At 45.6% G+C, this 27830-nt stretch overlaps 1 protein-coding gene across 3 annotated transcripts in view; it reads left to right on the forward strand.

The window, feature by feature from the left end:
• The window catches only part of ncam1a (neural cell adhesion molecule 1a), a 272664-nt gene extending 244857 nt beyond the window's left edge, over positions 1-27807 (forward strand). For 2 of the 3 annotated variants that reach the window (XM_079834796.1, XM_079834797.1), the window contains 3 exons: positions 4201-4399; positions 11450-11566; positions 26303-27807. In XM_079834796.1, the coding sequence (XP_079690922.1) occupies positions 4201-4399; positions 11450-11566; positions 26303-26426 (440 nt within the window). In that variant the 3' untranslated portion in view covers positions 26427-27807. Of the gene's footprint in view, positions 1-4200; positions 4400-11449; positions 11567-11836; positions 12305-26302 lie in introns of all 3 variants that reach the window. The other variant, XM_079834795.1, reaches the window with a different exon arrangement.
• The last annotated feature ends 23 nt before the right edge of the window (positions 27808-27830 follow it).

Below are 27830 nucleotides of genomic sequence, written 5' to 3' on the forward strand. Positions count from 1 at the left end.
AGGCTGGAGGTGTCTGAATAACCTGAGAGTCCTCGGAACAGACTGAACATTTATAATGACCATACCGCAAAGGGTAAAAACGGGCTGTTAGCGAGAAGTCACATTCAGCAGATACCTCTGGAGCATTGAAACAGTATTCTAGTGATCTGTTGTAGATTTTCACAAATTGTTAAGGTTGCACGATTACAATCCCACTCTCTTTTCATTTATATGTAATATTCAAACTAGGGGCTAAAAATTTGGCAAATAAGCATGGGCCCCTGCTGGTACCGTAACTACACAATTCAGAGGACAAAAGCCATTTTTCCATAGATGGCCATTCAAACTTATATATTATATTATTATACTAATCAGCATTTTTTAACACATCATCTTCCTGTGGTTCTAGTGTGATAAGTCACATGACACATGCAGTACAGCTCAGGTGATTGGCTTTTTAAAAAAAAGAGAGAGAGAATTCAGAATCGAGTTTCCATGATAAATGGGAATGCTAACGGCTAACTCTGCCCAGGAATTCCAGACCTCCTTGATTCAACCCAACACTCAACTATAACACACGCTTTTTTGTTCAGGAACACACCGATTTTCAGTATTCAGAATGGGATATGGTTTGGAATATGTCAAGATGGCTGGAGCGTCCAGAAGACCTTTTAAGCACACTGCTGAGTCAGCAGAGCAGGGCGCTTTTGGCCGGTGAGGGAGCTCAGTGAGACGGCCTTTGTGCTCAGATGTGTGCCGTGATTTATCGCACTTGTTAAAATGCAGGCTGAAGCTCAGGAAAACAACTGTGGCCCACTCCACACCCCAAGTTGGAGAAGTGCTCTTGGCCCTCTCCTGGCTGTCCGGTAGATTAAATCTGTCAGCTCTACCTCCCGTTGTCCTGCCTTCCGATACACTTCCACAGAGTGGGGTGACTGCTGCCATGACTAGATTTCATCACAAAGGCTACAGGTTTCTTGGTTAAAGTTCACATTACATTTTGGTTTATTGTGTGTATATGTATATTTATTTTGCATGTCTTGTGCAGAGTTTTCTGAGAGCAGTATATCATGTTATGTTTATGTAATTCTCAAGTTAAGCTGCAGGTTGTTATGAGGTGTGTTTTTTTTTTTTTCTTAGAACAGTTTTGTCTAATGCATTTTTCCTCCAGGTCTCTGCTGAGTGCATCCATAATTCATGATCTCCTTAAAACATGTAGATGTGTTTTAGATCTTTTAGGTGTTTTATATGGTTCCATCAATGATTTAGAAGGACGTTTCATTAGAGACACTTCATACGAAGTTGCCTAAAACTCGATACAAGCCTAATTGCAAATTCACTCAGCTTGTTCATCTTAATTCATGGTATAATCTATGCTGTATACTCACAAGAATACTTGAATAAAGTGCCGATAGGGTGTTAGGCTAACAATACACACATTTTTATGTCATCAAAGCTTTTGCAGATTTTAAGGATAGAATAACTATTAAGGATAGAATAACTATTACACTAAAATAACTTTATGCTTCATGATAGGAGATTTGAGGTTTTTACTCATCTCAGTTGTTTATACACCCACACATATTTTATTTTATTTTGATAATCTGTCCAAAATTTAATTTTAGCCCCCTTATAATCTGCATTTATTAGTTCTAAAGCACTTTTGTCATCCAAATGGTTTATCTTTTGTAATGGCCTCTGAAAAAATCGTCATCTTCATAACATCAAAGTTCTCTTCCCATATCTGAATCAAATATTTCAGCATATATTGATTTAATAGAACATAGTGAAAGCATAGAAGATTCAATCAACATGAATTGGCACTGGTTTACCAATGGAGCATAAAGATCTGTATAGTCAAATGTTTATTAAACCATGTTTTCATTGACCGTTTTGTTTACTGATTCAGACCATGCCTGTCCGTTCTAGTAGATCCTTAAGTTATTTTGCATTTTCATGGTGTAGCTTGTCATTCCTGGTAAGTAGTCTGTGTTTTCATGCACTGAAAACACAGTTCTGCTTGTGTTTGTCCATCTCCTCTGATTCTTGTTCCTTTAACATGGTGTTTTCTTTATTTCATCAGTATGGCTTCCGTTTGTGTGTGTGTTTGTATATGTTTACGCAGGAGTTACCCCGTAAGTGAATGCGCTAAGAGCTGAATATTAAGATTATCTTCACTGTTCCATGCCAGTGCAATTTCTCTGTTGAAATACGTGCATGAATATGAACAGAACAAGCCTTGTAGTTAACGTTCTGAACAAGACTGCTGAAGTTTTGTACAAAGAGACTTAATTATGTCTCTGAATAAGCATGCTGGGTTCATTTCCATCTGAGTAATGAATGCCCTGCTTCAAAATGACACTGTATGTGATGTTATGTTATATACTGTGTTTGGATAACACATGCAATGCATCCCGTTTTGACAATCGTTGAGAACCTAAACATCATGAGGGGAATTCACTAAGAATAAACTGATGGCGCTGTTTATTTACACATGTTTTAGTGATTCTGATTCTAGGAAGAAATTATGCAAATCAGGTAACGGTGCAAACATGCCCACACACCCTGTACTATTTGCACTGCGCAATTCCTGATCTTGCTAGCTTGTGAAGGACATATGTACAGCATGGTTTTACCACTGTAATTCAAGCACCTGCATTTGGACATATGCCTAGTTATATCACTCTTCTCCATCGCTTGATTATTTGATGAATTACTGGTGCTTTGATTAATAGAAAATGTGCACAAACCAATACATTTCTGTCAATCGCTCATGAAAGGCATGACATTACATTTTGTGAGGTGCAATCTAAAATTATTTACATAAGAAAGGAGGGCGTGTTTGCACTAAAAACAATGACTTAAAGGGATAGTTCAGCCAAAAATGAAAATTACCCCATGATTTACTCACCCTTAAGCCATCCTATGTGTATATGACATTCTTCTTGCAGACGAATACAATCAGAGTTATATTAAAAAATGTCCAGGCTCTTCCAAGCTTTATAATGGCAGTGAATGGCAGACCAAAAAAAAATGCATCCATCCATTATTAAAGTAATCCCCACGGCTCCAGGGGGTTAATAAATGCCTTCTGAAGCGAATCAATGGGGTTTTGTAAGAAAAATATCCATATTTAACACGTAATAAAGGAAAATATCTAGCTCAAGCCGGACCGCCTTCCGTTTTCAACTTACAAAGAAAGTGAAGCACCTCTCGCAGTTGAAAATGCTTACGCTACGTCCGACGTCATCGTCGTGCCAGTTAAGTTTTTTTTTTTGTAAATTGAATACAGAAGGCGGTCCGCCGGAAGCTAGATATTTTACTTTATAACGTGTTAAATATGGATATTTTTCTTACAAAAACCCATTGATTCGCTTCAGAAGGCCTTTATTAACCCCCCTGGAGCCGTGGGGATTACTTTTATAATGGATGCGTGCACTTTTTTGGGCTTAAAATTTTGGGCTGTCATTATAATGCTTGGATTAGCCAGGACATTTTTTAACTTGACTCCGATTGTATTCGTCTGAAAGAAGAATGTCATATACACCTAGGATGGCTTGAGGGTGAGTAAATCATGGGCTAATTTTCATTTTTGTGTGAACTATCCCTTCAAAGGGGCAGTTCACCCAAAAATGAAAATTCTATTATAATTTACTCACCCTCATGTCATTTCAACCCTGTATGTATTTCTTTCTTCTGGAATAAATAATAAAATGTCTCCTTTTTTGTCCACACAATGAATGCCAATGGGGTCCAATGATGTTTTGCACCACATTGACTTTCATTGTGTGGAGATAAACAGTTGAAACATTCCTCAGAATAAAGATATGAGACAAGAGGGTGAGTAAATGATGACAGAATATTTTCTCTTTTTTTGGTGAATTATACTTTTAATTTAAATACAAAGCAGCACTGCATTGCTGATGGTTAGTGAAAAAGATGCAGGTTTTAATAGTATGTCAAAGTATTTTTTAGTGAATTCACCCTTATGTGGGTTCTATTGGTGTGTGTTGGCTGTATTCCTAACTGCCTTCAACAAACCAATCTCTACAACTCACTTTAAAGTAGTACAACCTATGTACAAAACAGATTGTATAATATGAATGTAATGTTTTGTATATTGCGTAGATCACTATGGTACTGTGGAAACTCTCCACTTTAAAGCCTGGCCTGCAATGACATCATTTTGTTTTGACTTTCTTTTCTTCCTCCTTCCCAAAGAAACCAGCTCAGGGTTGGGCACCGGGGCTATTGTGGGCATCCTCATCGTGGTCTTCATCTTGCTCCTCTTCGGCGTGGATGTCACATGCTACTTCCTCAACAAGTGCGGCCTCCTCATGTGCATCGCTGTCAACTTCTGTGGCAAGTCTGGGCCCTCTGCCAAGGGCAAGGATATCGAGGAGGGAAAAGCCGCTTTCACGTGAGCCTGTCTTTTCCTTCCCCTCTCATCTGTGTGTGTTCCCTTGTCCGATAACGCCATCCATCACCGCTCTCCCATCATTATCGCCCGCATCAGCTCTACAGGAGGGCTTGAGGCAGGGCTGATTGTGACATATCTGACTCCATGAATGAGAATGATGTGAATATTGGCTCATGGCAGCAGTGTTAAGATAAGAGGACAGGAGGAGAGGTGCATGCTGGTGAGGAATGAGAAGATGCCTCTGGTTGCCTCTGTTTTAGTAGCCACTGAAAATTCAGTTTTTCTGTTACATTCTCAATAGTTGTTTTTCCCCCCTTTTAAATCTAAAAAAGTTATTATATCCACACTTTTACATAATTTTATTGCACTGAAGGGCTCAATCATATATTGTTTATAACACAATACTGTTTATGTGTTAGAAATATAACTATGTAATCTAAGTATATTTATATTTTTACAACCCCAAATCAGAAAAAGTTGGGACAGTATGGAAAACGCAAATAAATAAAAAAGAAGTGATTTTTAGATAATTAGATAATTTTCTCACGTATTTGTTGGCAAACTGGCGATCCTCGGCCCATCTTTGCTCCTAAAGGATTAGACCTTTCTTGGATGCTGCTTTTGTACCAAATCATAATTACAATAACCTGTTGACATCACCTGTTTCAAATCACATCATTATTTAACCATTTTACCTCATTACTAGCCCTAAATTGCTCCTGTCCCAACTTTTTTTGAAATGTGTTGCAGGTCTGAATGACAGGAAAGGATGCATATTTACAAATGACATGAAGTTGACCAGACAAAACATGAAATATTTTGTGTTCATATTGTCTGCAATGAAATACAAGTCAAAGTAAATTTAGAAATCACTTCTTTTTTTTATTTGCGTTTTCCATACTGTCCCAACTTTTTCTGATTTGGGGTTGTAATTTGATGGGGGCTTTTTTTACTTGCTCTGCCAGCAGTTTTACAAAAAATGTTTTATCATATTAATTTTCCTGATAGAATAATAATAATAATAATAAAATATATTTACATTACTTGAACTGGCAAGAGTTTCACAAATATTATAAATAAATATAAAACGTATAAAGCTAAAAGTAGCTATTCATATGTCAGAATAAGAAAAAAAATCCTGAAATAAGTTCCCCTTCGAGGGAACGAGACACTGCGTCGTCGAGTGACAACACTCTGGGAACGCCCTCAGCGTTACGCATCTGAAGCATGAATGAAATCAAGCCAATCTGATTGGTGGTGCGTCGTGACGTAGTAGATGACGGCATACCCGGAAGATACAAAAAGGAAGCTGATGCACACACACATTAGCTTTTTTGCTCTTCAGCGAAGCGCTCTATGTGAAATTGTCTGTCTATTTGGTGTTGTTTTGTCAAATATATCCAAGTTCAAGATGGCTAGTGAGCAACAGTTCACAAGGTGTGTGCACCCGTGTCCGCGCTTCATTTCGGGCACGGACACACACCTTTTGTGTGTACAATGCCTGGGCGTGCAGCACGCTAAGGCGGCTCTCGAGGGAGCCGCCTGTAGCGAGTGTGAGAAGCTGCCGCTCAGGGTGTTGCGCTCACGGCTGGCTGTGTTCGGCGAGACCGGCCAAGCCCGCGAGCCCCAGGGTTCTGGGCCCGCTGTTGCTGAGGCACGGCGGCGCCGTAGATCATGGGGCTCGCAGCGGGACCTCGTGACGGGATATGGGACTGCTGAGGCACCTTCCCTATCCTCGTCCGAGGATTCCGATGTTCTCCCGCCCCGTGCGGAAGCCCGCGATGCGGCTTCTTCCCGCGGGGTGGAGAACCCGATGCTTCAGCTATCTGGCTCTGAGGAGTCGGATGTGCTGAGCGTCGAGGCGGGTACTGTGGAGCCTGAGCCATCGCTTCACGCACCCGCTCAAGAGGAGCTAGTGGAGGTTTTGTCTCGCGCCGTGGCCAAGTTAAACATCCATTGGCCACAGGAAGAACCGGAAATCCAGCCGCCCAGTAAGCTGGATGAACGGTTCTTCAGGCGCAAGCCTCAACCTCCACGCCGGGGTCTGCCTTTTTTCCCGGACCTACACAATGAGTTGTGTAGGTCTTGGGATAAACCCTATTCGGCCAGATTAACCAGCCCTCCAGTACTCGACTTCGGTAACGTGCTGGGGGCGGCCGAACAAGGTTACGGGACACTGCCTAGGGTGGAGGAGGCTCTCGCGAGCTACCTCTCTCCCGAGGCCGCTTCGTCCCTGAAGACCCCGGTATTGCCCGCCAAACCAGCGCGCGATACATCAGCGCTGGTTGGGAGGGCATATATGGCGGCTGGGCGGGCTGGTAGTTGCCTGCACACTATGGCGGTGTTGCAGGCCTACCAGGCCGACCTCCTCAGGGAGCTCGACGAGGGCGGGGGCCCGTCTCCGGACGATATCCTCGAGCTAAGGAAGGCCACCGATTTGTCTCTCCGCATCGCCAAGGAGACGGCCCGTTCCATCGGCCGCTCCATGGCAGGTATGGTGTGTGTGGAGAGGCATCTCTGGTTAAACCTGTCGGGGATGAAGGAGAGAGAGAAACACTTTCTCCTGGATTCCCCGGTCTCGCCTTCTGGGCTTTTCGGCGGTGCGGTTAACACCGTCGTCGAGAGGTTCCAGGAGGTGAGAAAACAGGCGGCGGCCTTCCAGCAGTATCTCCCTCGTCGATCCAGCTCTTCGGGGAAGGCTGTCTCAAGGGGACAGCCTCGGCCGTCTGCTAGCTCCTCGCACCGGCAGGTGCAGAAAGAGAGCGTTGCTTCTCGCGCCCCTCCTGAGGGAGCCTGGCAAAAGAGGCGGCGCTCTCGTGGCAAGCCTTCAGAGTCTAAGGTCGATCTGAGGACCGTCCTTCAGGCGAAGAAGGCTGCCACTAAGCGGTCCTAGCTGCGGCTGGACCGCTCAGAGCTGCCCCCCCCGGGTTGGAACGACCGAGGTCGTCTTCCCCCCGGAGCTCTCGGGAGATCAGTGCTGTGTTCCCGCCGTCACAGACGCTTCGGGCCTCACTGATCTCCCGCACACGCGCGCTGTCTTCGCTGCCTCCAACAGGACTTGCGGCTGGACAGCAAACGTGTGCACCCACCGAAAATCGTTCCCGACTTCTCCCTGCCGGTCAGCCGCTTCAGGGGATCGGGAACGAGGCTCGGTTGACACCCGTGGCCAGCCTCGAGAGGCTGGTTCCCTTAGTAGATTATCTTGGCGCATGGACATGCCTTCCGAGTGTATCTACATGGGTCCTGCAGACTGTAGAGCTGGGTTACAGACTGCAGTTCGGTTCTCCTCCCCCGAAGTTCAACGGGGTGGTCCGGACTGTGGTCGGCCCAGAGCAGGTTCGGGTTATGGAACAAGAAGTACAGGCCCTGTTAGCCAAGGAAGCCATAGAGCGGGTTCCGTTGGCGAACAGGGACTCCGGGTTCTACAGCCGGTACTTCATAGTTCCCAAGAAGGATGGTGGGTTGCGTCCAATAATAGATCTCAGGCTTCTGAATCGGTCTCTGAGGAGATTCAGGTTCAGGATGCTCACTATTCCAGCCATCGTGAGTCAGATCCAGTCCGAGGACTGGTTCGTCACGATAGATCTAAAGGACGCATACTTCCATATTTCCATCCTTCCAACCCACAGGAGGTTCCTGAGGTTCGCTTTCGGGGGCGAAGCGTACCAATATCGGGTTCTTCCCTTCGGCCTGGCACTCTCCCCTCGCACCTTCACCAAGTGTATGGATGCAGCACTGGCTCCGCTGAGACTCCAGGGCATCCGTATACTAAATTACATCGACGACTGGCTCATATTGGCCAGATCGCGCGAGATGGCGGTTCGGCATCGAGATGTCGTTCTGGCCCACATAAGGTGCTTGGGGCTGAGACTCAACACGAAGAAAAGCGTGTTGACGCCCTCCCAGAGGACCACGTTCCTGGGAGTCGTATGGGATTCCACGTCGATGCGGGCACGTATGTCTCCCGCACGCGTGGAATCCATACTGGCGAACGTCTCCAGAGTGAAGTCAGGCCGCAGCCTCACTGTGAAGCAGTTCCAGAGACTGCTGGGGCTCATGGCAGCAGCGTCCAACGTGATACCTTTTGGCCTGCTGCATATGAGACCCCTACAGTGGTGGCTGAGGGCCAAGGGGTTTTCCCCGAGGGGAAATCCGTTTCGTATGATCAGGGTAACGCGCAGATGCCTTCGTTCCCTCGTCATATGGCGGAAACCTTGGTTCCTGTCCCAGGGGCCAGTGCTGGGAGCATCATGTTGCCGGAAAGCCGTTTCAACAGATGCCTCCCTCACTGGTTGGGGCGCGGTCATGGAAGGCCGCTTTGCGAGAGGTCTGTGGGAGACCCGGCATTCTTCATGGCACATCAACTGCCTGGAGATGCTGGCGGTCTACAAGGCTCTGAGGAGCTTTTACCCGGACCTCCGTGGCCACCATGTCCTGATACGCTCAGACAACACTTCGGTTGTCGCGTATCTCAATCACCAGGGGGGTTTGAGGTCGCGCCCTCTATGCAGACTGGCGCATCAAATCCTCCTGTGGTCCCAGGGGAAGTTATCGTCCCTCAGGGCGATTTACATTCCCGGGGACCAAAACCAGGGAGCAGACATCCTGTCGAGGCAGGGGCTGAGGCCCGGGGAGTGGCGACTCCACCCAGAGGTGGTGGAGGCCATGTGCGAGAGATTCGGCCCAGTGGAAGTGGACTTGTTCGCGTCTCGAGAGACGTCCCACTGTCCACTGTGGTTCTCTCTCAGGCATCCAGCCCCGTTGGGACTGGACGCCATGATGCAGACGTGGCCGAGGCTGCGTCTGTACGCATTTCCCCCGATCACTCTGCTCCCGGGAGTTCTGGAGCGGGTCCGCCGGGAGGGCATCAGCCTGCTCTTAGTAGCACCCCGGTGGCCCACTCGAGTATGGTTCTCGGACATCATAGCTCTGCTAGACGGCTCCCCGTGGCAGGTTCCTCTGAGGAGGGATCTGCTCTCTCAGGCAGGGGGCACAATATTTCACCCCCGGCCGGAGTTGTGGAGCCTCTGGGTCTGGCCCCTGAGGGGGCTCGGTACCTAGAGGCAGGCCTGTCAGCAGAGGTAGTCGAGACCTTACTCAGCTCCAGGGCTCCTTCTACCAGGAGACTGTACAGCCTCAAGTGGAATGTATTTTCCACTTGGTGTAGAGAGCGTGAGGTGGATCCAGTTAACTGCCCAGTGGCTTCAGTGCTGGAGTTCCTCCAAGATCGCTTCTCCGCTGGTCTTACCCCGTCCACCCTGAAGGTGTACGTGGCTGCCCTTGGGGCTTTCCACGCACCTCTAGGTGATGGACCTTTGGGGAAACACCACCTGGTTGTACAGTTCCTCCGTGGGGCTCGGAGGATGAGGCCGGTAGCTCGCTCCAGAGTCCCAACCTGGGACCTGGCGGTGGTTCTGGAAGGGCTGGCTGAGGCCCCCTTCGAGCCACTGGAGCTGGCTGAGCCTAAGAACCTGACCTTGAAGGTGGCCTTTCTACTCGCCATTACCTCTCTGAGGAGAGTGGGAGATCTCCAGGCTTTGGCGGTCACGCCAACCTGCCTGGAGTTTGCCCCTGGCAGAGTAAGGGCCATTCTTCACCCTAGACCGGGTTACATTCCCAAGGTTCCATCTCAGGGAGCCCGGTCTCTGGTTCTTCAGGCTTTCCATCCCCCTCCCCACCTGACGGCGGAAGAGGGGAGACTTCATTTGCTCTGCCCGGTCAGAGCTCTGGGTATTTATCTAGAGAAGTCTTCCCATTGGAGGAGGTCAGACCAGTTGTTGGTGTGCTTTGGCTCACCCAAGAAGGGGCTGCCTGCGTCAACTCAGACGATCAGTAACTGGATCGTCCAGGCTATAGCCACGGCTTATAGGGTGCGCAATTTGCCTTCACCCATGGCCGTGAGGGCCCATTCCACCAGGAGCATGGCTTCTTCAGTGGCCCTCCTTTCTGGCGTCTCGCTTCAAGAGGTATGCGAGGCGGCCGGGTGGGCCACCCCGCACACCTTCATACGTTTTTACAGTCTGCACCTCCCGGTGACGCCTGGTGCTCGAGTTCTTGCGTCCTGAGTGTGCCTGGGTCTCCAGCTTCACACTGGGACGTGGGGTGATTTCGGTGTGGCCTAGTGGGTATTAACGTTCCCAGAGTGTTGTCACTCGACGACGCAGTTCGAGTTCCCTCGAAGGGGAACGTCTCGGGTTATGACTATAACCCTTGTTCCCCGAGAAGGGAACGAGACACTGCGTCTCGTCGCCACACCTATCACGATTAGAGCGCTTGCTTCATCGCAAAAGGGCTAATGTGTGTGTGCATCAGCTTCCTTTTTGTATCTTCCGGGTATGCCGTCATCTACTACGTCACGACGCACCACCAATCAGATTGGCTTGATTTCATTCATGCTTCAGATGCGTAACGCTGAGGGCGTTCCCAGAGTGTTGTCACTCGACGACGCAGTGTCTCGTTCCCTTCTCGGGGAACAAGGGTTATAGTCATAACCCGAGACGTTTTCTTTACTTGCCCCATGATCAATTTTAAATAAAAAATAACAATAGCCTTTTTAGCACCATGTTCAATAAAACATATATTTTTTTTATGAAATAATATTTTTTCTTTACTTGAACTGGCAACAGTTTCACAAACTTGATGAATAAATATAAATGCATATAAAAATATGGCTCTAAAACCGTTGTTTATCATATGTCATATAATATAATTTCATGTAATATATTTTTTTTACCTGGCCTGCCAGCAATTGAACAAAAACGATCAATTTTAAATAAAAATGATAATAGCTTTTTAAGCACTCTCTTACTTTAACTCTATGACAGCTATAAGTGAATATAAATACACTTTGCCAGAAAATGATGCCATGTGGTGCGAGAAACACTGATTTGTTCATAATTGTCAACCCCTTTTAACTGATTCTGCTAATTTGAACAAATCCTCATCTGCTGTATGTTAGCCAGCAATGTTCAGTGCATGTTTGTGAGCCATAAAAGACACCCTTTGTGATGTTTGTTTATCGTGCTAACTCTGGCGTGTCATCTTTTACAGTAAGGATGAGTCTAAGGAGCCCATTGTGGAGGTAAGGACTGAGGATGAGCACACACCAAACCATGAGGGAGGAGGCCCCACTGAACCCAATGAGACCACCCCTCTGACAGACCCTGAGTGAGTCCCTAAAAACACACAAACTCAATCCATGTCTGACCTTTTCTTTAGGTTGTTAACATCTCTTTCAACGGTCTTTCTGTGGTAGTTTAATTCTTTTAGATACTACACACCCCTCACTTTTTGCGATTACCTAACATGGTATGTTTTATGTTGAAATGCATGTTGGACTTACTTATGTATGTCTATTTTGCCTTGGCTTTCCCTCCCTCCTTTTTCTTTGTGTGGATCTCCTTTTCTCCTCTCTCTCTATCCCCGTTGTCCTCACAGGCACGCTGCTGACACCACAGCAACAGTAGTGGACTTGCTTCCCTCTGTAACCACTAACTCAGACCCCGGCACTGACAGTCCTGCTAGCGATAGCACCACCCTTACCTCAAGCACCGCCCCTGCGGCCGACCCTAAACCTACTCCCCAATCCAGCACCCCCAAACCTAGCGTCACCTCTCCCACCTCCCCGCAAGCTGCTCCTGCAGCCGTGGCCCCTCTGGTGGACCTGAGCGATACGCCCTCCAGTCAAACCTCAAAGTCCTTAGAAGCCCCCCAGCCATCTGATTCAACCCCTGCAGATCTGGCCAAAGCTGATGGCCAGAGCCCGGCTGAGCCGGCCAATCCCCCCCAAAGTAAGGACTCTCAGGTACAGGGAGGAGCCCACCAGACCACAGATAGTGACCATGCCAAGGATGCGCTGGGCAAGCCCTCCAGCGACTCCTCCAGCACACCGTCCAACCAGAACGAGTATGGCCACCTCTAGATGTTTAGTTGTGTTTGTGTCCCTGTCCTTAACCCATCTCCTCTATCTCATCTGTTTTCTACGTCACCCCCCCGTTTCTCCTTGTATAACTCACTCAGTTTCTTCTCACTTCTTAATGTCATATCAGTATTTCATCAGGTTCCTCCTGCATTTTCAATCTTGCCGATTCCCTTTGGTATTCAAATGAAAGATGACTTAGTATGCTGAGACAGCTTGCGCGGGTTTATTTGCACCTTAGTAAAAAGCAGTTAAGGGACGGCGCTTCAAAACACACCCGCATGAATGTAAAATTGTTCTTTTGGATTTGTTATTCAGAGCGAGCTAATTGATTCCTCCATTATCGCTGGCAGAGCCTCACAATGAGCCACGCAATCGCAAATGGCACAATTCCACAGCTGATGATTTTAAATGATGGCTTTCAAAGCTGAAAAGGACAGTGAGAAATAAATTAGCAGCCTTAATGGTGCCATTGAAAAAAGAACGTCTTAGAGAAGGCTAATGTCTGATCATTGTAATTACATTAACACAGCAGATGAGGTGCAGTGTCATTTGTGCCACCGTGGGTGAAATAGCCGACTTCAAATGGGCAGCTGATGTGCAGATCTAGTCATCAAAGTTATTATTGGTAACAAACACTGAGGTAAAAATCCATTAAAGGTGCACTATGGTGTAAAATAAAAACAACTCTGCGTTTAACTTGCAATTTGTTTCAACCAGATGGTACTGTACTGTAATCTGTAAATCTGTACTGTACCTTGAAATATATAAAGAATGGAAGTTTGTAAAGAACAACCAAAAAATACTCTAAAACTACAATAAGATGTTTAATAATGGAGAAAATTACTATTATTTCATTTTTAGATTTTATATTGCAGAATAGTCGGAATTAAATAATCTCCCAATTGGCTTATTCTGTCCAAAATCATCACAGGCACAGGAAACGTGTGTCTGATTGTCATGTAAATCCATTACAGTTCAGTTTTTGTATGTGATGTTTAGGAGCAGACATGGGCGTCACTAGGCCCTTTTTAGGGGGCCTTTCAAATTCTGTCCAGCCCCCTTAAAAATGTGTGATTAACCTTTCAAACATATGAAACTGGCGGGAGGCTTCGGCTTCGGTCCGTTTTTTAATCTGCATTAATCAGCGTGTTCTTCAATCTGCTGTGGCGGCGAATAGAGCGCACGTCAGAAGCAGAGGTGTGTGTGTTGATCTGAGCCTCATTGGTCTTTCACCGCTCGTCAAAATATTTGAGGAAACCAATCAAATCAGAGTTGGCAGGCTTTATGTTCACACAGAAGCTGCTGAGGCTGAGCACGAATTTTAGCAGCAGGACTCGATGTCAAGTGCGAGATATGTAGCTAAACTAAACGTTTCATATTTGACAACTGCTTTTTTAAGTCAGAAATGTTAAACAAATGACAAAAATATTCTGCCAAATTAATAAACTTTTGTCTAATTTCGCCATTTTGATTTGAAATAGGCCTATGTAATGTCATTTATAATATAATTAACAAACAAGAAATATTAACAAAGCCGTTTTCTTCAGATTAGGCATAAGTTTAGTAATGAATGTGTGCATATTGTGAATTAATTTTAATACATTTAGTTTCGTAGCTTTCCTGTTAGCCTTCGAAAATGATTCATAAAACATATAAATATCAGTTAAACATATATGTTTACTTTCTTCACTGACAAAAATGGAAAAACTTTATCAGTCATACCTGCCCACTGACATGGTTTTCAAGCTATTGTTATAAAAAAAATTGGCGTTCATAACATCTTAAAATGCACATATGTAGATCATAGAAATAAAAATTTTCTTGAGGAGCCAAGCCCCCGAAACGAAATAATAAACAGCAAATATCCTAATATGCATACTAATAAGCAACTAGTTAATAGTGAGAATTGGACCCTAAGCTAAAGTTTTTTTCATACCCTCACTGGGGGCTGAGCCCCCCTGAAATGAAAATCCTAGAATTGCCCCTGGGAGCAGATACAATTTTTTTTATTGAGCAGGAAATCATCATATTAGAATGATTTCTGAAGGATGATGCTGAAAATTCAGCTTTGCCATCACAGGAATATATTATTATTAGTTTTTTTATATAATATTATTATTATATAAAATATGAAGAAAAAAAATATTACAGTATATTATAGTGTATTTAAACAGTATTTTACAGTAAAGTAATATTTCACATTTTTTATCAAATAAATGCAGCCTTTGTAAGCTCACAAGACTTCTTCCAAAAACATCCTTACACACTAAACATTTGAACGGTAGTGTAAATATGCAATCGCCTACACCACAATAATAAACCAACATTTAGACACTGACAACAATGTCTTTGTGAAACATTGTGAAGAAAACACAAATTAAATTAGAGTCTTGTTATTTGATCCAAACAGCCCTCAAACAAATCTCTTGAATATGTTCCAAAGATTCTCTGCCATGAACTTTGCAACCTTTGGCAAATCTTGTTCTCCATCTGACACAAGATCTGTGTGGATTGGGTCCATGCCAGAAATGCCTGAATAATAGTAGTTACAATTCACCGCAAAACGTAGAAGCAATATTTTATGGCACATTTGCATTGTATCAGTCCCTCTAAATAGTAGTGGTCTCATTCTTTCTTTGGTGCATATTACAAAATGAAACGAACATTTCACATCTGACAGATTCAGCCCTGCTAGCTTTGTGGAGGTGGCTAATGGAGCCAGAAGTAGCAGCGTCTCCAGACTCGTGTGAATCAGCCTCCTCAGTAGCACTCTCTCTCTCGCTCAGTTGCGAAGTACAGAGAAAATCGGCTGTTAAACAGTCAGCCAAGAATTCCAGCAGGGAATTAACGGGAGCATGGCGTTTGTTAAATATTTACCAGAGACTTTGTTTTCCCCACTTCCATTTGTGCTCTGTAGTTTGCACTTTCTATGTATGGCCCAGCCTTCCCAGTCAGCATGTCAGGCTTGTTCTCTCTCTCTCTCAGCTCGGCTCGCTTGTCTAATTTGAGCTGAAACACTCCAGGGAAGCTGCCTCTCATTGGCTGCCACCTGGGTTTATTGGCTCCATCTGTAGATATTCGGCTACCTGAGCTCTTCCCTAGTTTTCACAGAACCTGCTGAATATCAATGGAGCCCAATCTGCCATCTTTAGACTCTCAAGATGCCTAAAGTCAGAGTTGTCCCCCTTTCAAGAATGAGAGTTGGCACTATTTTGCAGTGGATGCAAACTGACAAATGACAGATCACGTTTGTCCTGTTCTTCTAAGGTTCCCTTGATGCGTCAGCTCACTCAGAAGGAATAATGATGCTTTGTGTCTGCCGCAGCCATTCGCTGGGACTCTGCACACTTGGCCGCTCTTCATAAGAGCCCAGAATGTGATCAGATAGCTTTATTGTGTTGAGCGTAATGACATTCGGCCGGGGGACAAACAGCGCAGACCTTGGACACCGTCAAAGCAGCCTGCTCTTGTGTCGTACTACCAAGATCGTGTAGATTGTAACGCGAGACGCCCTCACTCCGCTACGCACATTCTCTTTTTCACAAAGCCTCTCTGTGACTTTGCCGTATCTGAGAGAGCTTGACGTCGCCACTGTTGGTCCCACGCCACTGCGTGAAAGAAGCTGCCACCTGTCATCATGTACACCTGGCTGCACGTGTCGCCCCACCCTTACTCTGATTGGCTCGGTCGTCTTTCATAGGCATACATGATATTAACCGTGTTCGGAGTTGGTGTAGGTCTAGTGCATGGATTGGTGAGCAAATGTCATCAATCCAGTTGCAAACCTGTAACTAAAGGTTGTGCAGATTCACAATTATTCACTATAACGCACAGGCTAATGTTAACTAATCATTAAATGTTTCGTAGTGGACGGAGTACACAAACCCTGTACTGTAACACTAATGAAATATTACTCTAGTAAAAAAAAGGTGTCTAATGCCACATGATAGAGCTTATTTAGTTTACATGCACAACTTTTGTTTTCTGAAATTAAGTGTAGCAAAAAGTCTGATATTATGCTTTGCAATGTAGTGAAGAAAATGAAAGCTTCATACAAATGCATACATAAATACATAAAAATAACACGGCAGACACATTAGCCTATTGCAGTGCCATTTAGTTCCCTTTCGAGGGAACTCGCACTGCATCGGGACGACGCTTTGGGGATGCTCCCTTAGCATCAGCGAATCTGAAACCAGAATGCCAACTAGGCCAATCCGATTGGCGTGCGTGATGACGTCATTGTGACGGCATACCCGGAAGTATAAAAGGGGAGCTGGAACGTAATGGCGGTAGTTATTGCTCTTCAGCAAGCGCTATCTGTCAAACTGTCTGTCTATTTACTGTTGTATGTCAGTGAAAGTGTGTGATTGAAATGAAGTGTGAAAAAGTGAGAGAGTTCAAGCAGTGTGTGCATCCTTGCCCTCGCTACATGTCGGGCTCGGATACACACCTGCTGTGTGTGCACTGCCTGGGCGTTCAGCATGCTCGAGCGGCTCTCGAGGGAGCCGCTTGTGAGCATTATGAAAGCTGACGCTCAGAGTGCTCCGCTCTCGGCGTGAGCCCCGTGGATCGGTCCCGCATCCGCCGAGGCGGTGCGGCGAGGCTGGTCATGGGGCTCACGGATGGACTGTCAGCGGGACTGGGACTGCTGAGGCATTTTCCCAGTCTTTATCTGACAGTTCAGATGTTCTCCTTCCCCGTGTGGAAGCCCGCGCTGCGGCTTCTTCCCCCGGGGCGGAGGACGCGATGTGTGAGAGGTCTGATTCTGAGGAATTAGACGTACTCAGCATCGAGGCAGTCAAAGTCATAAGCACTTCTTAAATATGCAAGATTCCATCCACGCGATTGCTGGAAAAAAAAAAGGCAGCGCGCAGGTTATGGGTCTGCAATTAATGTGAACACACGCGATCGGTGTGCATGAGATACTGGTTGGCTTAACGGACGAGTCCGTATAGTAAAATAAATCAGTATTTGTCTGATATGGCTGCATTTAAGTCTGAGGATTTAAATGAGATATTATCTGACTCTGAGGAGTTAGATATTCAGTCATTTCAGACCATGTTTCACTGTATTGTGTGACACTGTTTGGCTTTTTTCTCGAGGGATGAAAGCCAATTGTATTATGACGGCTTGAACCACGTTGCTGAGGCAACGCGGGGTCTATGAGTCCGTATAAATACAAATAAAACAGTGTCGTCTGATTAGTTACGGCTACATTTAATTCTAAGGAATTAAAATTAAATATAATCTAACTTTGAGGAGTTAGATATTCAGCCTATCATTCAGACTATGTTTCACCTTATTGTGGCTGCATTTAATTCTGAGGAATTAAATTAAAATATTATCTGACTTTGAGGAGTTAGATATATTTTTTATTCAGCCTATTATTCAGATCAGGTTGCACGGGTTTGGTGATTATGATGGCATTTAATTCCGAGGAATTGAGTGTCATGTTATCCGACTTTGATAAGTTGGATACTTTAATTCTGTCACCCAAGCGTGTTTAACTTGTGAACTGGATATTCATCTAAGATGGAGCCCTCCTGAAGTTGATGTCGTTCTCGCCGCCTTGTGGCCTGCGGGACACATCAGTTTCAGGCAATTGCTAATCGCAGTGTCCGCTCTAGGGTTGTGGCCCTGTTGAGCTGCTCCCTTAGATGAGGCCCCCTGCTGGCCAGCCCCCTCTCCCGGGTAGGAGCGATCGAGGTCGCCTCCCCTGTGGAGTTTTCGGGAATCGATGCTGTGTTCCCGCCGTCTAGTACGCTTCGGGCCACATCGTTTCCCCGTGCACGCGTGCTGCACCAGCCGCCTCTAGCAAGACTTGCGGTGGTCCAGCAAACGCGTACGCACACCGAAAATCTTCCTCGATTTCGCCCTGCCGGTAAGCCGCTTCAGGGGGTCGGGGAGGAGGCTCGGTTGACACCCGAGACCGGCCTCGAGAGGCTGGTTCCCTTAGCAGATTATCTCGGCGCATGGTTATGCCTCCGAATATATCAGCTTGGGGCCTGCAACTGTAGGAAGGGGCATACAGACTGCAGTCCGGTTACCTTCCCCTGAAGTTCAGTGGGGTGGTCTGGACGGCAGTGGTCCCTGGGCAGGTTCGGGTAATGGAACAGGAAGTTCACTCCCTGTTGGTAAGGAGGCCACAGAATGTGCTCCTCCGCCAGACAGGGAGTCCGGGTTCTACAGCCAGTACTTCATAGTTCCTAAGAGGGATGGCGAGTTGCATCCAACTTTAGACCGGAGGTACTTGAATCGTTCTCTGAGGAGATTCAGATTCAAGATGCTTAGCATTTCCTCCATTGTGATTCAGATCCAGTCTGAGGACTGGTCTGTCACGATGGGTCTGAAGAGGACGCATACTTCCCTGTATCCATCCTTCTGTGTCACAGGAAGTTCCTGAGGTTCGCTTTTTGGGGCAAAGCGTACCAATATCGGGTTCTTCCAGGCGGCCTGGTCTCTAAAATGAAGCTAGGCCACAGCATCACTGTGAAGCAGTTTAAGGCTGCTGGGGCTCATTGCGGCTGCGTCCAACAGAATATCTCTTGGCCTGCTGCATGAGACCCTTACAGTGGTAGCTGGGAATCAAGGGGTTTTCCTCGGGGGGGAAAACCATTCTGTATGATCAGGGTAACGCGCAGATGCCTTCGTTCCCTAGTCATATGGAAGAAACCTTGGTTTCTGTCCCAGGGGCCAGTGTTGGGAGCGTTCTGTTGCCGGTAATCCGTTTCAACAGGCGCCTCCCTCACTGGCTGGGACGTGGTTATGGGAAGTAAACCAGGTGGCTTTCCTTGAGGGGAAATCCATTCTGTATGATCAGGGTAACGCGCAGATGCCTTCGTTCCCTAGTCATATGGAAGAAACCTTGGTTTCTGTCCCAAGGGCCAGTGTTGGGAGCGTTCTGTTGCCGGGAATCCGTTTCAACAGATGCCTCCCTCACTGGCTGTGACGTGGTCATGGCGGCCGCTTTGCGAGAGGTCTGTGGGAGACCAGGCATTTCTCCTGGCACATCTACTGCCTGGAAATGCTGGCGGTCTACAAAGCTCTGAGGAGCTTTTTCCCGGACCTCCGCGGCCACCATGTACTGATACGGAGGTAAACCAGGTGGCTTTCCTTGAGGGGAAATCCATTCTGTATGATCAGGGTAACGCGCAGTGGCCTTCGTTCCCTAGTCATATGGAAGAAACCTTGGTTTCTGTCCCAAGGGCCAGTGTTGGGAGCGTCCTGTTGCCGGAAATCCGTTTCAACAGACGCCTCCCTCACTGGTTGGGGCACGGCAGGGGGGTTTGAGGTTGCGCCCTCTTTGCAGACTGGCGCATCACATCCTCCTGTGGTCCCAAGGGAAACTGTTGTCCATCAGGGCAATGTATGTCCCGGGGGTCCAAAATCAGGGAGCAGACATCCTGTCGAGGCAGGGGCTGAGGCCCGGGGAGTGGCGACTCCACCCAGAGGTGGTGGAGGCCATATGCAAGAGGTTCGGCCCAGTGGAAGTGGATCTGTTTGCGTCTCGAGAGACGTCCCACTGTCCACTGTGGTTTTCCCTCACGCATCCAGCTCCGCTGGGGCTGGATGCCATGGTGCAGACGTGGCCGAGGCTGCGTCTGTACGCATTTCCCCCGATTGCTCTGCTCCCGGGAGTCCTGGAAAGGGTCCGTCGACAGGGGGTCAGTCTACTTCTGGTAGCACCCCGTTGGCCGACTCGAGTTTGGTTCTCGGATATCATAGCTCTGCTAGCAGGTCAGCCGTGGGAGATTCCTCTGAGGAGGGATCTCCTATCTCAGGCGGCGGGTACGATATTTTACCCCCGCCCGGAGATTTGGAACCTGTGGGTCTGGCCCCTGAGGGGACCAGGTTCATAGAGGCTGGCCTATCGGCAGACGTGATAGAGACCTTACTCAGCTCCAGGGCTCCGTCTACGAGGAGACTGTACAGCTTCAAGTGGAATGTATTTTCCACTTGGTGCAGAGAACGTGAGGTGGACCCAGTTAACTGCCCAGTGGCTTCAGTGCTGGAGTTCCTCCAAGATCGTTTCTCTGCAGGGCTTACCCCGTCCACACTCAAGGTGTACGTGGCTGCCATTGCGGCTTTCCACACTCCTTTGGGTGATGGGCCTCTGGGTAGGCACCAGCTGGTTGTACAATTCCTCCGTGGGGCTCGGAGGATGAGGCCTGCGGCTCGGTCCAGAGTTCCAACCTGGGACCTGGCAGTGGTTCTCGAAGGATTGGCTGAGGCCCCCTTCGAACCATTGGAGTCGGCTGGACCAAAGGATCTGACCCTTAAGGTGGCTTTTCTCCTTGCCATTACCTCTCTCAGGAGAGTGGGAGATCTCCAGGCCTTGGCGGTAACGCCGACCTGCCTGGAGTTTGCCCCGGGAGGAGTAAAAAGCCATCTTACACCCTAGGCCGGGCTACGTGCCTAAGGTGCCATCAAGGGTGGTCAGGTCATTGGTCCTGCAGGCATTTCATCCTCCGCCTCATGTGACGGCGGAAGAGGGGAGACTTCACCTACTCTGCCCGGTTAGGGCGCTCAGAGTTTATTTGGCGAAGTCTGCACAGTGGAGGAGATCACAACAACTGTTGGTGTGTTTTGGCTCACCTAAGAAGGGATTGCCTGCGTCTACTCAGACAATCAGTAATTGGATTGTCCAGGCGATTACCATGGCCTATCAGGTGCGCAGTTTGCCTTCACCTGTGGCCGTGAGGGCTCATTCCACCAGAGGCATGGCCTCTTCGGTGGCCCTTCTTTCTGGGGTCCCCTTGCAGGATATCTGCGAGGCGGCCGGGTGGGCTACCCCACACACTTTTATCAGGTTTTATAGCCTGGATCTCCCTACGACGCCTGGTGCTAGGGTGCTCCAGTCCTAGCTGTGCCCGGTTTCCGGCTTCACACTAGGGCAGGCGCTACCCTTCGGTGTGGCCTAGTGGGTACTCGTTCCCCAAAGCGTCGTCCCGATGCAGTGCGAGTTCCCTCGAAAGGGAACTGCTCGGGTTATGTATATAACCCTTGTTCCCTGAGAAGGGGAACGAGCACTGCATCCCGACGCCACACCTCGCCGCGCCTGGAGCGCATGCTTCAGAGCAATTACTACCGCCATTACGTTCCAGCTCCCCTTTTATACTTCCGGGTATGCCGTCACAATGACGTCATCACGCACGCCAATCGGATTGGCCTAGTTGGCATTCTGGTTTCAGATTCGCTGATGCTAAGGGAGCATCCCCAAAGCGTCGTCCCGATGCAGTGCTCGTTCCCCTTCTCAGGGAACAAGGGTTATATACATAACCCGAGCAGTTATCATACACCTTCTGTATCTATAAGTGTGTCATGCCATGTTGTTTAAATTAAAATGATAATGATACATCCTTTTCATTTCCTGTCTCATATGGCGATATGAAATAATCAAAATATCATAAATCATTTGATTCATAATTAATTCCTCTACCTGAAGACCTGACCCTCCTGCTGTGGATAATCAACCAATTAATTTTTTTAAATGTTGTGGGATCATTCGTGCATTAGCCTAAAGCCCAGCTTAATTTAGCAAAACAATCATTTCATGGACATTGTGAGTTACATGCTAATGTTTATTTTCCTTCTGTGCATTATAATGAAGGCTTTGAGAATATCTGCAAAGCTTTTCCAGTTTTTTAAATGACATACTCCTTCCTACACCGACTACAAACACATTTTCTATCATGTATCAGGGCTCGATAATAAGGAGGGCCCGGGGTCAGCGTGAAAGTCTCCTAGGCAAGTTGACGCAACTGTCACAGTGCTGCATCTTCATTGATAATTTTGATAATAAAAAGTTGATAATTTGCGCATCAGCCTTGCCGATTTAAATATTCAAGCGCACGCTGATGCAAAAGTACGCATTTTGGTACTTGTGTGCTGTGTGATAAGTTTTGTGCGTGCATGCCCACAATGCCATGTCTCACAGCACGCACTTCCTGCACTTGAACGGACAACACACAAAATTATGTCAATTGTCGAGTATCATCATAAACATAGTCGTTAGGTCTGAAGTCAACGTAAACATGCATGTGTAACAGTATATTGGATCCGTGAAGCTCTTAAAGTGACAGCAGCCTACTATTCCTGCTGCTGTCTGGTTATATGTTAATCAAACAAAAGATAGAAAAACAATCGCTCACTGCTCTTGCCTCAATAACTGTAACAAGAGTTAATCTATATTTATACAGTGAAGACTGCATTGTATACATTTGATTACTGTTGCTGTAGCTGAAAATCTAAACAAAACAAAACAAAAAACACAAATTACTGTATATTTTATTATTTGTTCTTATTTTTATTAATGAGTGTCTTTAACAATAGTTAGGCTAGTAGTTTTTGGTGTCGTAACCTTATTTATAAAAGTTACATGGATCAAAAACAACTAAAACAATAAGCCTACTTTATTTTATTTATTTACTTATTAAATTATTTGTGGTTTGGCCACAAAATATGTTGAACCACTGGCCAGATTGGGCCAGTAGAAAAAAATCCTTAGCGTTGAGCCCTGTGTATATGTCTATGAAAGACGATGAAACCAATCAGAGTAGATATGCGTCACCCCTCCCGATCTTCCAGGTCCTTCTCGCTGTCGTTGCTGTCCGGGCATGTTTGACGAATATAATGAACAGTCATTCACAGCTGATATCAGCCCCACAGCAGGGCAGGTGTGCTAAAAATAGGACTGAAGGGAACTTGTTAGAAATGCGACAGGGACTGTCCCTCTCGATTTCCTGCCAGCAAAGCTCATCTTTAATTTTCGTGGTTCATTATGCATTTATGAATGATTTGGCACACCAGTATAGTCAATTCCATTACTGGAATTATCAGCCCTCGGAAAGAATCAGCCTACTGCGAAATAATTTAAGTAAACTTCCTTTTTTTCAAGGTCCACTATGTGCTCTGTCAGCTCCCTTGAGAACAAATGTCTATGTGCCTGTAAAATATTCAGTAATAGGCAGTTTGCTGCAAATGATTTTCATTTATTTATGATTTATTATTTATTATTTATTATTATGCTTTTTACTCCAGCCCGACCCCAAGAGACAAGTGCTCTGTGTATCAACAAACTATTACAGAGGCAATAAGCGCAAAGGGAGAGGTTAACATTTATGTCGTTCATGAAGACTGTCTCTGTAGCTGAGTCTATGCAGCAGAGTCCTGCTGTTACTGTTCCCAGCAAGCTTAGTCAATATTATGAATCATACCTGCATGCACTGTTCCTCTGTCTTCATACATGCTCATGAATAATATTTGATGTTAGAGTAAGATAACCAAACAGATCCTGTAAGCTGTGAAATTGATTGGCCACACTGAAGTCTGTTCCCTCAAATCTTAAAGGGACAGTTCACCCGAAAATGAACATTTGTTATCATTTATTCACATGTATGACTTTGTTTCCTCTGTTGGACATAAAAGATGATGTTTAATAATGTACTGATTGCTCTTTTCTATACAGTTACAGTGAATGGGGAAATGCAGCTTTCAAGCATAAAAACAGAAGCATCATAAAAGTGATCCTTTGTTACACTGTAATTATACGTCTAAGTACTGAATAATATTTTGGGCCCTATTTTAACGATCTGAGCGCATGGTCTGAAGCACATGGCGCAGGTGCACTTAAGGTGTGTCCGAATCCACTTTTGCTGGTTTAAAAAACTGTGTGCGTGCCAGGCACATGGTTCAAAAGGGTTGTACCTAGTCTCTTAATGAGTCATGGGTGTGTTTTGGGTGAAACGTGTAATAAACCATTTAGAGTGTCATCTCACATTCCCTTTAAAAGCAAGTTGCGCTTGCACCATGGCGGATTCGCTTTTTACATGGCGGAATTTGTGAGCTTCGCTTCTCAAGAGAGGAATCCTTTTATTTTTCATATTTAAAAACGTTAGTGTGCTGCTTCACGTCCCTGTGTGTGTAATAAGCAGAGTGTACGTGCATTGTGTACCCACCTATAGGCACATATTACTAACTAATGAGAACTAATGATAAAACTATTATAATACTTAAAAATAATTGTTTTATTTACTTATTTTATTTATAAAAATGTATTTATAAAACATTTTGCTTGTCAATGGCGCAGTCGTTTTCAGTTGCCTTAAAATGGCAACGTGCCAACAATGCGCCTGAACACACCAACAATGCGCCTGAACACACCTTATTTTCAGACCAGCAATGCGCCTGAACACACCAACAATACGCCTGAACACACCTTATTTTCAGAGCAGAAATGTGCCTGAACACACCTTATTTTCAGACCAGCAATATGCCTGAACACACCTTATTTTCAGACCAGCAATGCGCCTGAACACACCAACAATACGCCTGAACACACCTTATTTTCAGACCAGTAATGTGCCTGAACACACCAACAATACGCCTGAACACACCTTATTTTCAGACCAGTAATGTGCCTGAGCACACCAACAATGCGCCTGAACACACCTTATTTTCAGACCAGCAATGCGCCTGAACACACCAACAATACGCCTGAACACACCTTATTTTCAGACCAGCAATGTGCCTGAACACACCTTATTTTCAGACCAGCAATGCGCCTGAACACACCTTATTTTCAGACCAGCAATGCGCCTGAACACACCAACAATACGCCTGAACACACCTTATTTTCAGACCAGTAATGTGCCTGAGCACACCAACAATACGCCTGAACACACCTTATTTTCAGACCAGTAATGTGCCTGAGCACACCAACAATGCGCCTGAACACACCTTATTTTCAGACCAGCAATGCGCCTGAACACACCAACAATACGCCTGAACACACCTTATTTTCAGAGCAGAAATGTGCCTGAACACACCTTATTTTCAGACCAGCAATGTGCCTGAACACACCTTATTTTCAGACCAGAAATGCGCCTGAACACACCTTATTTTCAGACCAGAAATGCGCCTGAACACACCTTATTTTCAGACCAGAAATGCGCCTGAACACACCTTATTTTCAGACCAGCAATGCACCTGAACACACCAACAATACGCCTGAACACACCTTATTTTCAGACCAGAAATGCGCCTGAACACACCAACAATACGCCTGAACACACCTTATTTTCAGACCAGAAATGCGCCTGAACACACCAACAATACGCCTGAACACACCTTATTTTCAGACCAGAAATGCGCCTGAACACACCAACAATACGCCTAAACACACCTTATTTTCAGACCAGAAATGCGCCTGAACACACCTTATTTTCAGACCAGCAATGCACCTGAACACACCTTATTTTCAGACCAGCAATGCGCCTGAACACACCTTATTTTCAGACCAGCAATGCACCTGAACACACCAATAATACGCCTGAACACACCTTATTTTCAGACCAGCAATGCGCCTGAACACACCTTATTTTCAGACCAGTAATGTGCCTGAACACACCAACAATGCGCCTGAACACACCTTATTTTCAGAACAGTAATGCGCTTGAACACACCAACAATGTGCTTGAACACACCTTATTTTCAGACCAGTAATGCGCTTGAACACACCAACAATGTGCCTGAACACACCTTATTTTCAGACCAGTAATGCGCCTGAACACACCAACAATACACCTGAACACACCTTATTTTCAGACCAGCAATGCGATTTAATTAGTCAAGATGTTCATCATACATTGTTACCATATATGACTTCAGAAGACTTGACAATACACGAGTCACGTGGACCACTTTTATGATGCTTTAATGGTGTTTTTTGGCGTTTGTGAGGCATGAAAGATCCAGTCTTTCATTCTATTGTATAGAATGCCTAGGATATTCTTCAAAAAATCCATCTTTTGTGTTCCACTGAAGAAAGAAAGAAACTCAGACAGGTTTGGAAGAACATGAGGGTGAATAAATCATGACAGAGCATTCTTTTTTGGGGGAGTCGGTCCTTGGAAATAGTGTAAAGAGAGGAAGCAGCTGAAAGACACTGCTGATGAACTTTTCTTTTCTGTTTCCCCCAGTGGAAAAATCATTGTAGATGACAAAAGCAAAGCGCCGGAGACAGAGGTAAAGAAAACTCCGGCGGAGGTGAAGACAGTCCCCAATGAAGCCCCTCAGGCGAACGGCAACGAGAGCAAAGCGTGATCCGGATTTGGCGAGTGCACGACAGTCGCAGACAGACAGCACCACACCACCACCACCATCACCACCACCACGTCTCAAATACAAGGCTTTCTTTCTTCAGTGTCTTCTTTGAGTTCGCAGAACAAAACACGTCTGTAGATGTATAGAGCGCCTAAAGAGTTTGCGCACATGCCTTTTATATTTTACTTTTCATTTGTTATTATTATTGAAACGTGTCTTTCATAAACGCAAGAAGGAAAGATTCTTCAGCTCTAGTCTCCTCGACCTGTAAGATTAGTGTCTTTCAAAGATGTTCAGTATGAGAAATGAATCACCGCGAGGAACCGTAGAGTTTGCCTTCACACATTCAGACCACAGTGCTGTTTCAGTTGTTTCGTCTTATTACATGCAGTATTGCCATCGTTATTGTCTGCCACAGTTTTGATGTTTTACTTATGTTTAAATAATGTACAAAAGCAACCGCCATTTTATTTTATTTTTCACTTAGTGATAGCTTTTTAGCATGCCGAATTATTTTTATATGTCCTTTTTTTTGGTTTGTTTGTTTGTTTGTTTGTTTGTTTGTTTTATTCCAGCCCTGGGTGTTTACAGCATTTTACTCTGATATCCCGCATTAACACGCCGCTTGCTTCTCTAGCAAACCCGACACAAAAGATCACACAGGATAGAGGTCTGAACTAGCGGTTAGGCTCATACAAATCGTCACTACTTTTTCCCTTATGTTCTTTCATATTACAACGCATCCAATTTTCCCAGAACCTTAGGGTTTCTTCCATTTACTTTAGGTCTTTAAAGCAAAATTGAGAGTCAAGCAGGACTCCAGCAGTGATCCTCGCTTACAAAAATGTCCCGCAAGTCCTTTAAAAAAACATTAGGAACAACCCGGAGCTCTTAGATATGGATTGAACGGCTTCTTTAGAGAATTCAGTACAAGCGTCGCTGCTGCTTTACATGCAAATACAGCTGTTTTAATCGTGGCCTAACCAAAGCACCAGGCGCACGGGACGTCCCGTAAGATGTCTGCCTGTTGCTTCACTGGCATTTGCCCACATATTTGATCAGCTTTGCATTAAAATGAAGCTGTGCCCCTTTGATACTGTTTTTTCATGTCTTAAATGGCCAAAATTCTTGTTTTTATTTTTTATTTAAGCCATAGTACTCCGGTGTGGATCGTAGTATAAAGAATATTCAGCCTGACTTTTTTTGTACAGTGTTTCTCATTCTTTAGGCTGCAAGCTTGTGCACTGTGAATGCGTGAAAATCCTAGTGTGAATACAGTGTGTTCTTTGTACTAGAATAAAAAAAAAGTTTCCATAGGTTGTGAAAGCCGTAGCTGTTAGTTCAAATGATGTTCATCATGATAAGCATAAAAAAAAGATGTAAAAAAAAAAAAAAAAAAAAAAA

This window comes from Gobio gobio (genome assembly GCF_949357685.1).
Source record: "Gobio gobio genome assembly, chromosome: 14".
Classification (NCBI taxonomy): Eukaryota; Metazoa; Chordata; class Actinopteri; order Cypriniformes; family Gobionidae; genus Gobio; species Gobio gobio.